Source organism: Lepus europaeus, chromosome 6 (assembly GCF_033115175.1).
Source record: "Lepus europaeus isolate LE1 chromosome 6, mLepTim1.pri, whole genome shotgun sequence".
NCBI lineage: Eukaryota > Metazoa > Chordata > Mammalia > Lagomorpha > Leporidae > Lepus > Lepus europaeus.
This window is the reverse complement of record NC_084832.1, coordinates 67,648,972-67,664,722: the sequence shown is the minus strand read 5'-3', so window position 1 is coordinate 67,664,722 and position 15,751 is coordinate 67,648,972. Positions and strand designations below refer to the sequence as shown.

The 15,751-nt window shown below is 38.0% G+C and overlaps 1 protein-coding gene across 1 annotated transcript in view; it reads left to right on the top strand.

The window, feature by feature from the left end:
- COG6 (component of oligomeric golgi complex 6) overlaps nucleotides 1-15,751 on the top strand; it is a 105,385-nt gene that overhangs the window by 36,805 nt on the left and 52,829 nt on the right. The window contains exons 11-13 of the mRNA XM_062195357.1: nucleotides 2,120-2,184; nucleotides 7,594-7,685; nucleotides 11,376-11,493. Coding sequence (XP_062051341.1) covers nucleotides 2,120-2,184; nucleotides 7,594-7,685; nucleotides 11,376-11,493 — 275 coding nt within the window. The remainder of the gene's footprint in view (nucleotides 1-2,119; nucleotides 2,185-7,593; nucleotides 7,686-11,375; nucleotides 11,494-15,751) is intronic.

Sequence of the window (15,751 nt, the reverse complement as noted above, 5' to 3'; positions counted from 1 at the left end):
TTCCTCTCTGGATTTATCCTTACTCTCCTTTTTCTTTTTCTTTTTTTCTTTTTTGACAGGCAGAGTGGACAGTGAGAGAGGTAGAGACAGAGAGAAAGGTCTTCCTTTGCCGTTGGTTCACCCTCTAATGGCCGCTGTGGCCGGCACGCTGCGGCCAGCGCACCATGCTGATCCGAAGGCAGGAGCCAGGTGCTTCTCCTGGTCTCCCATGGGGTGCAGGGCCCAAGCACTTGGGCCATCCTCCACTACACTCCTGGGCCACAGCAGAGAGCTGGCCTGGAAGAGGGGCAACCGGGACAGAATCCTGTGCCCCAACCGGGACTAGAACCTGGGGTTCCGGTGCCGCAGGTGGAGGATTAGCCTAGTGAGCTGTGGCACCGGCCGTCCTTACTCTCCTAATATACTTTCTTCTTCATTGCTCTTATCCTGTCACTCAGCTGTTCACAGTTTTATAGTGGACCCTATTTCTTCCCCATCAAGCATATACACATCAGCTTCACATTTATAACATTTCTGGTATGTTTCGTATGAATTACTTCAAATCTTCAGCATGACACTAAAGATAAGAGATGGTATTTGTTTATGAGTGAACAGGCTAAGTGATTCACTTATGGTTATTAAGCTACTAATTTGTTCACTTCAATCCAACTTTTGGCTTTCCATTTTCTTTTCCATTTTCACCAAACTGTTCAATTTTTTTCCCCCTAAAACATGTACTTAAAATGTTTATCCTGATTTCAAGGAAGAAAAAATAACTATTTTAGAATTGCTCTCGTCTTGTTTATATAATTTCGAATCTTCTTAGTTGTGACTCTGTTAGGGTGCCTGTTTTAAAGTTTGAGGGTTTAATGTAGGATAAAAAGATGTTCTGGTTTTGATGGGAAGTGAAGAGAAATGTGACCTGGTATCACTTGACCGTTTTACATAACTCAGCCACACATTTTTGTGGTTTGTCACATGATCTTCAGGATACCCCAGCATAGAAATAGGTAGTAATACCTAAACTCTGCAGTGTTGAGGTTACACTCAGCATGGATTGGCACAAAGTCTACATTGTTTGAAGTTTTTTTTTTTTTTTTCCTGTTGTTATCCTGATTACTCAGTTTAAAAGAATGTGCTTGTATTTCTTTAAAGATGTTTTAGAAAAGTAGAGTCAGAGTTAAGAGGTGAGAAGGAAGGAGGCTGGAGTCAGATGAAGCAGCTTATTTTTCAGGAAGGAGTGAAATCTTCTGAGCCTCAGTTTCTCCACCTGTGAGAAAGGCAGTGGTTAGAAGCAGTAAATTTCAAGTCCCCATACAGTGCTTGATATTGAGAAAATATCAGTTCTCCCATTTGATTGCAAGGTGTATTTTTCATCTTTATACCCTCAGTTTATGCATTTAGCACCACTGCCTGGAATAAGGTTTTTTTTTTAGAACAAATGCTAATATATCTTCACATCATTTCTTTCAGTTAATATATTTCATAGTCTTTTTTTGCTCTGTCTTATGTTACTTCTTCCTTATCACAAAGCAATAATGTTTATTTTATTAATTCAACAGCCAAATGAATTAACAATACTTTCTAGAAACACATTAGTTATTTTTTTTTTTTATTTTATTTTTTTTATTTTTTTTGACAGGCAGAGTGGACAGTGAGAGAGAGAGACAGAGAGAAAGGTCTTCCTTGGCCGTTGGTTCACCCTCCAATGGCCGCCGCGGTTGGCGCGCTGCGGCCGGCACACCGCGCTGATCCGATGGCAGGAGCCAGGTGCTTATCCTGGTCTCCCATAGGGTGCAGGACCCAAGTACTTGGGCCGTCCTCCACTGCACTCCCTGGCCACAGCAGAGAGCTGGCCTGGAAGAGGGGCATCTGGGACAGGACCGGTGCCCCGACCGGGACTAGAACCCGGTGTGCCGGCGCCGCAAGGCGGAGGATTAGCCTAGTGAGCTGCGGCGCCGGCCGAAACACATTAGTTATTAACACAATTAGTAATGTACCCAAAATATATCAATATTAATATATTAATAAAGTACTGTTCTGGTTATTTTATGTGTTGCTAAGTGCCATTAATCATATATTGTTAGTTTTTTTTACCTTATATAAAGCAGTCTAATATATATTGATTAATTAATTTTAGGTGTTGAAGAAAATATTCAAGAAGTTGTTGGGCATATCACTGAGGGTGTGTGCAGACCTCTGAAGGTAAAATTTTGTTTTTACATATGGTGTATGGTATCTGGGAAAAGTATCACCTGATTCTTAGGAGTTCTAAGAAACTGATACCAGCCTGAACTCAGACTATAATTTTGTCTAACACATTAATTAAACTAATGAAATATAGTTTTACGTAATCATTGCCAGTTTTCTCTTACAGGATGAAAAATGGAAATATTTTAGTTTACATTTATTGACTTATTTTTTTCAGGTTATGTTTCTCATAGTAATTTCTGGTAAACAAGACAAGATATCTACTAAATTGAAACAATGTATGAACTCTTTACAGGTTTACTAAGAATATATTCCATATTCTCTATTTATCCATAGTACACTTTTTTGTTTATCCTAGCAATAAAGAGTGATGAATCCAAGGGTAAAATAAAAGTACATATCAGTATGATTATCAGCCATTTATAGTACAAGGAACAGAATTTAGAGTCCAGTTTGGTTAGAATTCTCATTTTGCCACTTAATTGTGTTTACTTGTTCCAGTTGCTTAACTCTGCTGCTCCTTAATTTGCTCATAGTGAACCTGTATATGAAACTACCTATAGTGAAGGGTTGTTGTAAAAATTAAATGAGGTGACTATGTAGATGAAGAACGTAGTTCCTGGCAATTAGTAGGGCTGCAATAGATTTTAAAGGAATACAGGGGCTGGCACTGTGGCACAGCTGGTTAAAGCCTCGTCCTGCAGCGCCATCTTCAGGGCGGTGGTTTGAGTACTGGCTGCTGCACTTCCTATCCAACTCCCTGCTAATGTGCCTAGGGAGGCAGAATTACAGAGAGGCAGAGGCAGAGCGAGAGTGAGAGAGGTCTTCCATCCACTGGTTTACTCCCCAGATGGCAGCAATGGCCGGAGCTGCACCAATCCGAAGTCAGGATCCAGGAGCTCCCTCCAGGTCTCCCATGTGGGTGCAGGGGCCCAAGGATTTGGGCCATCTTCTACTGCTTTCCCAGGCCATAGAAGAGAGCTGGATCAAAAGTGGAGCAGCCTGAACCCTAGCTTGCGCCCATATGGGATGCCAGCACTCAGGCGGTGGCTTTAACTGCTACGCCATAGTGCCAACCCCAACTCCTAGTCATTTTGATAAGGAAATTATATTTAATCTATCTTATCTTTCCCACCCTTTCTTCTTTATAGTGTTATAGTTCTGATTGTAACTTTTCTTTCTTTTGAGTGATTATGTAATTTTATTTCTATAATCTGGGGGTTGTAATAGACCTTAGAATTTCCTGTCCTACACTGATTAAGAATTAAAACCATTTAAACCTGTTGTTTTCCTAAGGAAATTATATACCAAAGTCTGTCTTTATTGTAAAATATACTTAGAGATTTTCATGTTATTTTCCTTAATTGTATGTCCAGAAAGGAGTTTATATCAATTATATGGGGACTGGCACTGTGGCGTAGTGGGTAAAGCTGCCACCTGCAGTGCCTGCATTCCTATATGGGTGCCAGTTTGAGATCCAGGTGCTCTACTTCTGTGGCCTGAGAAAGCAGTGGAAGATGGGCCCCTGCACCTGCGTGGGAGACCTGGAGGAAGCTTCTAGCTCCTGGCTTTGGTTTGGCATAGCTCTGGCTGTTGCGGCCATCTGGGGAGTGAGCCAGCGAATGGAAGACCTCTCTGTCTCTCTCTCTCTCTCTCTCTCTCTCACACACACACTCTCTTTCTGCCTCTCTGTAATTCTGCCTTTCAAATAAATAAATAAATCTTAAAAAAAATTATAGGGTATTATTGTTAGCCCCTATCCTCCATAGCAAATTTTAATGTAAGATGAAAAAAAAAAAAAAAAACTGTAAGGAGGTGCCTTTTTATTATAAAATTAGGAAAACTCACTTTACTTTCTGAAGTCACAGAAATTTTAAATCTTTCCTTATGGTATTAATATTTATTACATACCTGAGAATATTTAACAGATATTCATGGCAATTTTACTTCAGATTAGCTTGACAGTAATGCGATATATGATCTAACAACTCTGTATCTTTGTAGGACTGAATTCTTTTTAGGGTAGGGGAGATTTTGATTTTTGGAAGCATAAAGGAAATGTTTTAATAATAATAGAAGCTACTTTTGAGAAACCATATTTTATTTCCTCTACTTTGTTTAGCTTTTTCTTTTCTTTGTCTTAACATAAAACTTCATAGGTAGTAGACTAAATATGTTTAGTGCACAATAAGATATAATCTCTATGTCTAGGTTTAAAAATCTGTGCTTTTAAGCTTAAATTTCATACATTGTATAGCGGCTACTATGACTCCAAAGCTATAGCTGGAAACATCACAAATAATACCTTCAATCTTTGTTTTCAAGTACATGGGTGAAATTATAGCTGTTTTTTTTTTTTTAAGATTTATTTATTTATTTGAAAAGCAGAGTTACAAAGAGGCAGAAGCAGAGAGAGAGAGAAGTCTTCCAGCTGCTGGTTCACTCCCCAGATGGCTGCAGTGGCACCGATCCAAAGCCAGGAGCCAGGCGCTTCTTTGGGTCTCCCACGTGGGTGCAGGGGTCAAGGACTTGGGCCACCTTCCACTGCTTTCCCAGGCCATAGCAGAGAGCTGGATTGGAAGTGGAACAGCTGGAACTTGAACTGGTGTCCATATGGGATTTCAGCACTGCAGGTGACTGCTTTACCTGCTATGCTACAGCACTGGCCTCAAATTATCATTTGAATTTTATCTCTTTTAATAACAAATTTAGTGCAATATATGCTCCTGACTTTATTAGTGTGGGTTCTATGAAAATAGATGCATGTACAAATAGCATCTAGCAGAACTGGATACTGTATTGCATGATACAGTTGTTGGTGCTCTCTGCTGGTGTAGACTTGTGAAAATATCTACTCTAAGCAGCTGTCTATGATATTAGTGTAAAGGAAGCTTGTTCCCTTTCAGTCCTCCCTTCCTCTCAGCCCCTTCTCTATCTCCTCTGCTTTCCTCCCTCCTGTGTTTGCTCTTATCTGGCTTTTTGGAGGAGAGTCACTGTTCTTTTACCTCTTTGCTAGTTTCTCTGCTGTAAGATTGCCTGCAGCCTATTTTGTTACTTTTAATATCTGCCTTTATTATCCTGCCACTAACACAGTTAAGATTTGTTGCCTGCTTATTATGTGCCAGGTCTCTTCTGTATACTTTATAGCTGAACCATTATTTGCATCCCCCCTTTCAAGCTCTAGTGGTTTTTGTCTTCACTGTTGTTACTACTATAATGTCTAGTCATTTGCTGCTGCTGCTGCCAGTTCTTTGTCTCTTTTGCCCTTTTTACTTTTTTGCTTTTGTTTCTCTTATTTCCTGTTTTTCCTCTGACTCCTGGCTTTGGTTAAAAATGGTTGGTCTCTTACAAAGCTCTCATAAGTTTTTTATGCATGGAAAACAAACTAATCATAGTTTATCATTTGTGAATCTCCTGATTTTTCAGCCTTTCTATGTGGCATTCTCTATTGTAGTTGCAAGTGTGCCCTATTCCCTCTGGGCCTTTATATGTGTGAAGAGAGGCATGTGTTGTTTTTATTTTTTGTATTCTTCCTTTCTTCTTCCATCCATCCCCTCCTTTTATTTCCTTCTTTCCCTCTTTCTTCCATCTCCTTTCTCTTAAGGGAGTTGGAATAAGGAGTACTTTCTTGACATCTCAAAAATCTGGAAGGCAGGTTTACGGATAGCTGAGATGTCTGTCCACAGTTGACATGTTTTCCATTTGCTTTAGTAATTCTATTATAATTCATTAACCATCACCTTTTTGACATAGTACGTAATTTAAATCACTGTTGAAGCCTTGGCCTAAGAAATAAATTGTCATATGGAAACTGTAAGTTCAGATGCTATTCATAATTTATAGTGTTATGATAGTTAACTATTCTATTGATTTACACCAAAAGGCAAATCAATTTTACAATTAATTTTGTGTGTGTGCTGATATACATATATTTATAGAATCTCATTTAGCAAATCACATTTGTTGGCATTGTGACACATGCCAAAATCTAAGAACAGAGAAACTCAAGCTTCCTTACTAGATGCTGCAGAGATGTGAAAGAGGAAGAAAATACAATGTTTATATATTTGTGTTTAGGAACTAGTTAGATAAACAAGATGATGGTATATAATAGTAGCTTAGAACAGGTATAATGCGTTATGTAAGTAAGCATGTATCAGTGTGGCTTAGATTGTGTTAATTAATGAGGGAATATAAAGGAAGAGATCAGTGAGGGATGGAATTTAATTAGAAAATATTTCTGGCAGCTCATTTTGAGGCAAATCCAGATAATCTTAAACCAGATGGGATTTTTGCCATGGCAGTCTTACATTCTGGTAACTGTATTGGTGCTGACTTGACTTTGTCTGCTTTCCTATTTTCTGATTAATAGAAAAAGAAACTATAATTGTTTAAAGACAAGGATTCTTTCATTTTTTTTTCCTGAATATTTAGCATCAGGGCAGTGTATTTTCTTTTTTTTTTTTTTTTTTTTTTTTTGACAGAGTGGATAGTGAGAGAGAGACAGAGAGAAAGGTCTTCCTTTGCCATTGGTTCACCCTCCAATGGCCGCCATGGCCGGCGCACTGTGGCCGGCGCACCGCGCCAATCCGAAGGCAGGAGCCAGGTGCTTCTCCGCAGGGCCCAAGCACTTGGGCCATCCTCCACTGCACTCCCTGGCCACAGCAGAGAGCTGGCCTGGAAGAGGGGCAACCGGGACAGAATCCGGATCCCCAACTGGGACTAGAACCCGATGCGCCGGTGCCGCAGGTGGAGGATTAGCCTAGTGAGCCACGGCACTGGCCAGGACAGTGTATTTTCACTGATAATCTATTTTTAGGGATTAACAATTGCTTTTACAATTTAATATTGAGCTAAATTCCATTATGTACTGATGATAACCTCTACATGATCTCATTGTATTGATAGTTCTGAAAATAGCTACCTTGATCCAAATCCTACAGACAATAGACCTTTTTCTTTTTGGTAGAGTGTATCTATCTTAAAATTTTAATTATTTTATCATCTCCTCTGACTTAAAAAAATTCAGAAATTCTTAAAAGGCATTTTTTTTTATCTTTACAATAATAAAATGTCACATTTAACTTTTATGCTTTTTTTTTTTTTTGTCAGGCAGAGCTAGACAGTGAGAGAGAGAGAGAGAGAGAGAGAGAGAGATTTATAGACAGTGAGAGACAGACAGAGGGAAACGTCTTCCTTCTGTTGGTTCACTCCCCTAATGGCTGCCATGGCCGGCGCTGCACTGATCCAAAGCCAGGAGCCAGGTGCTTCCTCCCCGTCTCCCATGTGGGTGCAGGGGCCCAAGTACTTGGGTCATCCTCCACTTTTATGCTTTTTACATACCACATCATTAATAAAGAAAAAGTATGATTTCACGAAAAATTTAACTTTTTCTTTTGATAGGTTCGAATTGAACAAGTAATACTTGCTGAACCTGGGGCAGTTTTATTATATAAAATTTCTAATCTCCTCAAATTTTACCACCATACAATCAGGTAAGCAGAAAAGTGAAGTGTACTCAGTCCTTTATGATATTTCTTTTTGGGTAGAGCACACTGTAAACTCTTGTTTGTTTTATTTTCACTGTATGCATGACCAAGTTTAATGAGTAGCACCTACAGTCATGTGAATCATTTATATACATATTATACAGGTCATACCTTGAGATCTGTCATTTCCTTTTCTTTTCTCCAAATGTAACTGGGCAGACCTCTTTGAATACACACATATACAAGTACACATTCCTCTTATATAACTGTATAGGTCTACAAAGTATTTGTTAACTCTTCCTACATTAGTAAAAGAGATTCATGACAACTAAAGCAACTGTATATTATACTTAGAATATAGCATAATCAGTGAAATACCTTATTTTGAATGAAATAACCTAAATCCTTTGTTAACATTTCATTTTCTGTCAGTGATAAAATAAAACCATAGCTTTATCTTCTTTACATAAAATATTTTATCTGATTAGGGACTGTGTGTTTTATCTAAAATGTGATCTTGGACTCTAAACTTTGTATTCATTTTTTCTTTGCATACATCTCTTACATTCACTTAAGCTTTATTGTAATGTCACTATAAGATTACATTATGTGTCTGGTTGTCTAAAAACAATGTCCTTCCAAGCTATATTTTTCAAGGTTTCTATTTTTTTCATTAAAAATTACTTAACGACTACTTGTTATCCACTTTGCCTGTATCATGAACAGAAGGTTAGCTGTAAAAATGCCAGGGGATTATAACTAACAGAGAGCTTCAGAGATCCTGAGTTAATAGAACATCACAAGGCTATGGTAATGAAATGACCTACCCCTTAGCACATGAGAGTAACTACCCAAAACTTAAGAAATGGGTTTCACATCTTACTGGTAGATTTTCAGACAAAACTAACAGGTACAGGCTAACAGACTTTTCAAAAATAAGATTTACATTGCTCTCTAATATTTTAGATATACATTTATTGTCATCATTCTGTGTAACACAAAAGCAATAATTTAGTTTCCATAATAATGCCATATATAGTATTCCTAAAATAAGAGAATAATACATTCTTAGAAAGCACAAAAGCAAATGAAAGCAGCTGGATATAACAAATGCTAGGTTATGAAAACCTAGTGGTAAAATAACTTGAAATTACTTGTTTAATAGTGCCCATATGATATTCCATAAAATTTTATTACTTAAAGATAATAATAGTTGTTTATCATTTAGAAAATGCAAGAAATAACATCATATGGATTGTCAAGATGATAATAAGAGTTTTAGGCTTTGGGAATTAGACTTTGTGTATCTTTGAAGATGATAAGATTTTTTCTTATATATATTTTAAAGGTTTATTTTATTTATTTGAAAGAGTTACATAGAGAGGTAGAGACAGAGAAGAGAGAGAGATCTTAAATCTGCTGGTTCACTCCACAGATGACCACAATGGCCAGAGATGAGTCAATCCCAAGCCAGGAGCTTCTTCCCGGTCTCTCACATTGGGGGCAGGGGCCCAAGGAATTGGGCCATCTGCTGCTTTTTCCAGGCCATTAACAGGGAGCTGGATCGGAAGTGGAGCAGCCAGGACTTGAACTGGCTCCCATATGGGATGCCAATGCTGTAGGCGGGGGCTTTAACTGATTGCGCCACACCATCAAATCTTCTAATATATTTTTTGCTTGCAAATTTTCTACTTGTTCCTCACATTTCCTCATTTGATCAGTTAAAAAGTTTCCATATACTTGTCACTCTTCTAGGTGCTGAGGAAAAGGCAATGAATAAAATATATTAAACTTACATTCTAATGGGGAGACAAACATTTTAACAAGTATAAAATAATGATTTTAGATCATGATAAGGGCACTGAAGAGAAATATAGCAAGAGGAAGGAAATATAAAGTATTGGGGTTGAGCATGTATGAATAAGTATATGTATATGTGACTTTTTGAAGGCATTTTTGTGGAGATCCTATATTGGAACAGTCCTTAAGAACATGAAGGAGGGGACAGTTCAAATCCCTACCTGGACGTTCACATGCTAGCTCCTGTGCTTCTGATCCAGCTTCCTGCTAATGCATACTCTCGGAGGCAGCAGATGTTGGCTCAAATGCTTGGATCCCTACCTGGGAGAATCAGGCTGAGTTCCAGTCTCCTGGCTTCAGCCTGTTCTAGCCTTGGCTGTTGTGAGCATCTGGGGAATGAACCAGCAGATTGAAGAGCTCTCTTTGTGTGTCTGCCCTGAAAATACAATGAAAATAAATAAGTAAAAAGAAAATTTAAAGAATAGCATGAAGGAGTTGGAGTTCGGCATGAAAAAAATTTTGGAGCATCCTAGACAGAGAAATCCACTGTGGTCTTGGAACCAGGAAAAGCTTGAATTTGGGAGAAGCAGAGGGAGACCAGTGGCTGGTGTGCAGTGAATTGGAAAGGGTGAAGAAAAATGAAATCAGAAAGGTAGAAAGCCAGTGGTGGCAAGCTCATGTAGTTGGGTCCTGCCACCCTTGCGGGAGACCTGGGTTGCCATCCTGGCTTTGATCTGGTAGTCTTGGCCATTGCAGGCATTTAATGGGTGAGCTGGTAGGTAGGAGCTCTCTCTTTGTCTATCATATAAATAAATAAATAAATATTACAAAATGTGGGAATGTGCTCATGTAATTAATATTTTAAAATATCAGAATTTTTGTAGTCTATACTATATAGATAGCTGTTTAAAAAGGAGAAATTTTATAATTTGTGGATGTGATATTGATACAGTGTAATGGTTCAAATCAAAAGAATAACTCAATATTTATACAGTCTTTCACTAGAGCTATTGAAGGAATGCCTTTCTTAAAATAGGTTTTTTTCGATATTTAAATCATAGGTTTAATGGAAGAAAAATAAAGATACAGGTTTAATTTATGAATGCCTGTTTTAACACACAGGTTTACTAAATGAGATTGTGAAATATTAAAAACGTAGTAGAGGTAGAGAATGCCTTATCTGAAATGTTTGGAAACAGGAATATTTTACATTTTGGAGGTTTTTTATATTTTATTTTGGAGTATTTACATGGGTTCTAACAGTTGAGTATCCCTAATAATCAAACCTTAAGTCCATCAAAATGTTTCAGGTTTTGAAGCACTTTGGATTTTGAGTTTTCAGATTAGGGATGCTCAACCTGTAGTTTATCATTTTTTCATCACTAAACTCAGAATTTTAAAAACCTTTTTATGTAAAATTCATTACTAAAATCATTATTTTTAATTCACAGACTGTAGTATATATAACAACTTTTATTTAAATTTAGATCTTTTTAAAGCCGGCGCCACAGCTCAATAGGCTAATTCTCCGCCTGTGGCGCCGGCACACCGGGTTCTAGTCCCGGTTGGGGATCCAGATTCTGTCCTGGTTGCCCCTCTTCCAGGCCAGCTCTCTGCTGTGGCCCGGGAGTGCAGTGAAGGATGGCCCAAGTGCTTGGGCCCTGCACCCCATGGGAGACCAGGAGAAGCACCTGGCTCCTGCCTTCGGATCAGCGTGGTGCGCCGGCCGCAGCGCCCATTGGAGGATGAACCAATTGGCAAAGGAAGACCTTTCTCTCTGTCTCTCTCACTGTCCACTCTGCCTGTCAAGAAAAAAAAAAAAAAGCAGTTTACTCATTTAAAGAACTGAATTGTTTTAACTTCTGTTTTACAACCTGAACTATTCTTTGATTTTAGTGGCATTGTTGGAAACAGTGCAACTACATTATTGACTACCATTGAAGAAATGCATTTACTAAGCAAGAAAATATTCTTCAATAGTTTGAGTCTTCATGCCAGTAAATTAATGGACAAGGTATGTTTGGAAAATGCAATTCTTAAATTCTGATTATGCATCTTTCATGTTGTTTTAATGTTTTCCATTGACTGATGAATTTTTTTTTGTTGGTGTTCCATACAATGTTCTTTTGAATTCTGCCTGTTAACAGCAACCTTCCTTTTGAGATGGTTTACTGGACCTTAGTTTGTAGTCTCCATATTCCTGGAATAGTATAATACTGAGTCATAATTGGAGATAGAATCTCAAGCCCTAGTTTCACTACCATTTTTCTAGAACTGAAAATGAGCACCTAAAGCCAACTTGCTATACTTAGATGCAGGCTAACATGACAAAAAGATTAGAAAACAAACTCTTACAACATGCTCTCTCCAAACAGCTTATGTTTTTACCATCTGATATTATGGCTTTGTGCTTATTGAATTTATATTCTTCTGTATCATATACTATACTTATTTATGAAAAGAAACAAGAAAAACACCTTACAAAAAAGAAATGAACAGCAAAAACCTGGGTGAGAGTCCCGTGAGATTTAATATTGTAAGTTGAGAAGAATAGAAGCCAAGGAGTTTGGCATAGTGGTTAAGAGGACTCTTGGGACACCTGCATTTGTTATCTGAGTGCCTGGGTTTGAGCCCTGTTCTGTTCTGATTCTAGCTTCTTACCAATGTGTACCCTGGGAGGCAGCAGGTGATGGCTCAAGTAGTTGGCTCCCTGCAACCTACGTGAGAGACTAGGTTGAGCTGCTAAGCTTTGGTTTGACCTAGTCCCAGCTATTGCAGACATTTGGAGTGTGAACCAGTGGATGGAATATCTGTCTGTGTTTCTGTCTGCCTTTAAAACAAACAAACAACAAATATTACTTTTAAAAAATGTGAGCAGGGTATTGTGACAAGACCTTAAAGGATGACTTTATAGTCACTCAGTTCTTTGTATTTATTTCTTTATTAAGGGTTCAAATTTTTAAAGGATGCATCACAATCACTATGCTGGCTTTTTATTATAATATTCTATCAGTAGGTTGGCTATATTAAGCACAAGTTTTATAATATAGTACAGAATAGAATATCCTAGATTAGTCAGAAGCAATACCTTGCAGAGTACCTGGTCAATCACCACTTTTCTAAGCTCCAGTAAGCATTAATAGGAGTATGCGTCTTGTCCCCTATGCACAATCAAATTCTTCCAGGAAAAGCAACTTAAATTTGTAGAGCTGGAGTATCTGTTTTACATTTTTTCCTGCCTTGTTTTTAGAAACAATTTCTTGCCTTGTGTGTTAGGAACAATTCTGGTTGCATTTGTTTATGTGAGTTCTCAGGATGGAATTCTAAAACCATTGAAACATGGTACAAACGTTGACCATGAATAAATAAATGCTAGCTTATGAGAGTATAAGAGTGAACACTCAAGTTCTGTTGACCTTAGTTTCTTCTTTATGGAAAATGTGATTATCACAGAATTGCATGCTTTATAAAATGTGTGTGTCTAGAGTATAATACTGGCACACAAAGGGGAGGAAATACAGCAATCTACATATATTCTGCTTTCCAGAGAGTGAGGTGTTACAATTGAACTTTGAATGATATGTCAGATTTCAGTAGAGCAAAAGCAGGGTGAATAGAGGTCATCCTAAGAAGAAAAAACAGATGGAATATGCAGAACTCAAAGTATAAATCATAAGGAAACAAATTTTTACATTTATTAAAAAGATTACTTGAAAAGTGATGTATAAAAAGGGAGAGAGGCAAGGTTGAATACATGGAGATTAAGGGAGGATTGAAGTAATTTTTATGACAATATGTGGTCTAAGAGAGAGATTTTAGAATAACCATGAAGATTATAGAGTGATAAAGGTAATTCGTGAAAACTTGGTGACTGACAAAATAAGGCTAAGTGTGGGTGAAGAGTCTAGAATAATTCCTAGAATAATCACAAATATCTGGAATACAGAAAGAGAGTAAAATGTTGAGATAAAGATGATGTTGTCTAAGATAAGTTGATTTCAAGTTACCCAAGGGAGATCCTTTTGGAATCGATCTAATCTAGCAGGCAGCCATAGATTTGGAGTTGGAGAGTTTTGCATATAAGAGATAGTTCAAACCTGGGTTTGGATGAGTCCACTAGGAATAAATTATTATAACAGTAAAGCTACTAGAACGCACATAGGCTTGGGAAATGCTGGCATTTAAGAGAAGAAAGAAAACAATATGCTGAGAGGGGAAAAAAGTGAGGAGGTTTTATTACAAAGACCAAGAGTGGTTTTAAGGAGGAGGACATGGTTAATAACAACAGATGCTGCATGAAGACTTCTGGTAAAACAAAGAGGTGATTTTAAAACAAAGGTTGATTTTTTTTTTTTTGGTACTAAATATATGATGGGTAACCATAGTGAACATTTTTGGTCCTGTGGTGATGATAGAAGCCAGATTGCAGGATGTGGGAAGCACATGGCTAAGCATACGAGTTAGATCATCTATAAGAGGACTCAAGGTAGAAAATAAAATTCATTAGGCATTTGTATTCAGGTATTTAAAAGAACTATAAAACAAACTATGGGAAATAAGAAGATGGAATCAAATATTTGATGAATTGGAAAACGGAAACAAAATTATTTGAAAAGATCAACAAAATTGGCAATTTCTAGCAAGTCTAATCAAAGTGAAAAAAATAAAATTAAAACATCAGAAATTAGAGACAATCTACAGATGACACTAAAGCTTCTTAGAGAACATATGCAGTTTTAGGCTGAAATAATTTGAAAATATGAATAACAGTGATTTTTAAAGAGATACAAATTGATAAAAGAATGAGTTAAGGGACTGGCACTGTGATGTAGTGGGTAAAGCCATCACCTGCAGTGCTGGCATCCCAAATGGATGCCAGTTCGAGTCCTGGCCGCTCTACTTCCAATCCAGCTATCTGTTATGACCTGGGAAAGTAGTGGAAGATGGCCCAAGTCTTTGGCTTCTGCTCTCTTGCTCTCTCTCTCTTTCTGCCTTTACCTCTTTGTATTTCTGCCTTTCAAATATTTTAACAAAAGAATGAGCTAAGGGGCCAGCCTTGTGGTGTGGTGGGTTAATAAGCTGCCTCTTGAGACTCCTGCATCCCATATCAGTCCTTTTTTGAGTCCTGGCTATTCTGGTTCTGATCCATTTCCCTGCTAATGCACTTGGGAAAGTAGCGGATGATGCCCCAGGTACTTGACTCCTGCCATCCACATGGGAGAACAAGATGCAGTTCCAGACTCCTGGTTTCTGGCTAGCCCCTCCCTGGTTGTTGTTGTCATTTGGGGATTGAATCAGTGGATGGAAGACACATCTGTCACTCTGCTGTCTAAATAAAATAAATAAATTTTTGGAAGAAATTGAGCCATAAACGAGTAGATAACATGAATTTAGGAAAATATGGATAGCTACCCTGTTCTTTTAGGTGGTATAACATAAAGCCTTTTAAGCATAGTATTATGGTGAAAACCACAAATTACTCATTTTTTAAAAAGTTAAAAAAGTGTCAAGTTCAGCATTATGTTAAAACCCAAGTATGGTTTGTTCTATGAATACAAGAATACACCAGTGTTAGGAAATAACAATTAATGTATAAGAGGAATATACTATCATTATATTGAAATTAATGTTTGATAAGATTTTTAGGGGAAAATCTTAATAAATAAATACCTGAAGAATACATCCATAGCCATGTATATATACAGATAAAATAAAGCTAAAAGACAACATCATCACTATTGGCAGCTCTAGTAATATGTTTCTATTTAAGTGAAGAACAAGAATGCCTGCCAATACTTTTAAATAATAGCCAAGATATAAAACCAGGTTAAAAAATGAGATTTAAATATATCAAAGGAAGAGATTAGATTATTTGTGGATGCTATGTTTTCTGCTACAAAAAATCAGGAGAATCAAATGAAAAGCTATAGAATGTGAAAAAAGAGGCCGGGCCACAGCTCACTAGCCTAATCCTCCGCCTTGCGGCGCTGGCACACCAGGTTCTAGTCCCGGTCGGGGCACCGATCCTGTCCCGGTTGCCCCTCTTCCAGGCCAGCTATCTGCTGTGGCCCAGGAGTGCAGTGGAGGATGGCCCAAGTGCTTGGGCCCTGCACCCCATGGGAGACCAGGAGAAGCACCTGGCTCCTGCCATCGGATCAGCGTGGTGCGCCGGCCGCAGCACACCAGCTGTGGCGGCCATTGGAGGGTGAACCAACGGCAAAAGGAAGACCCTTCTCTCTGTCTCTCTCTCACTGTCCACTCTGCCTGTCCAA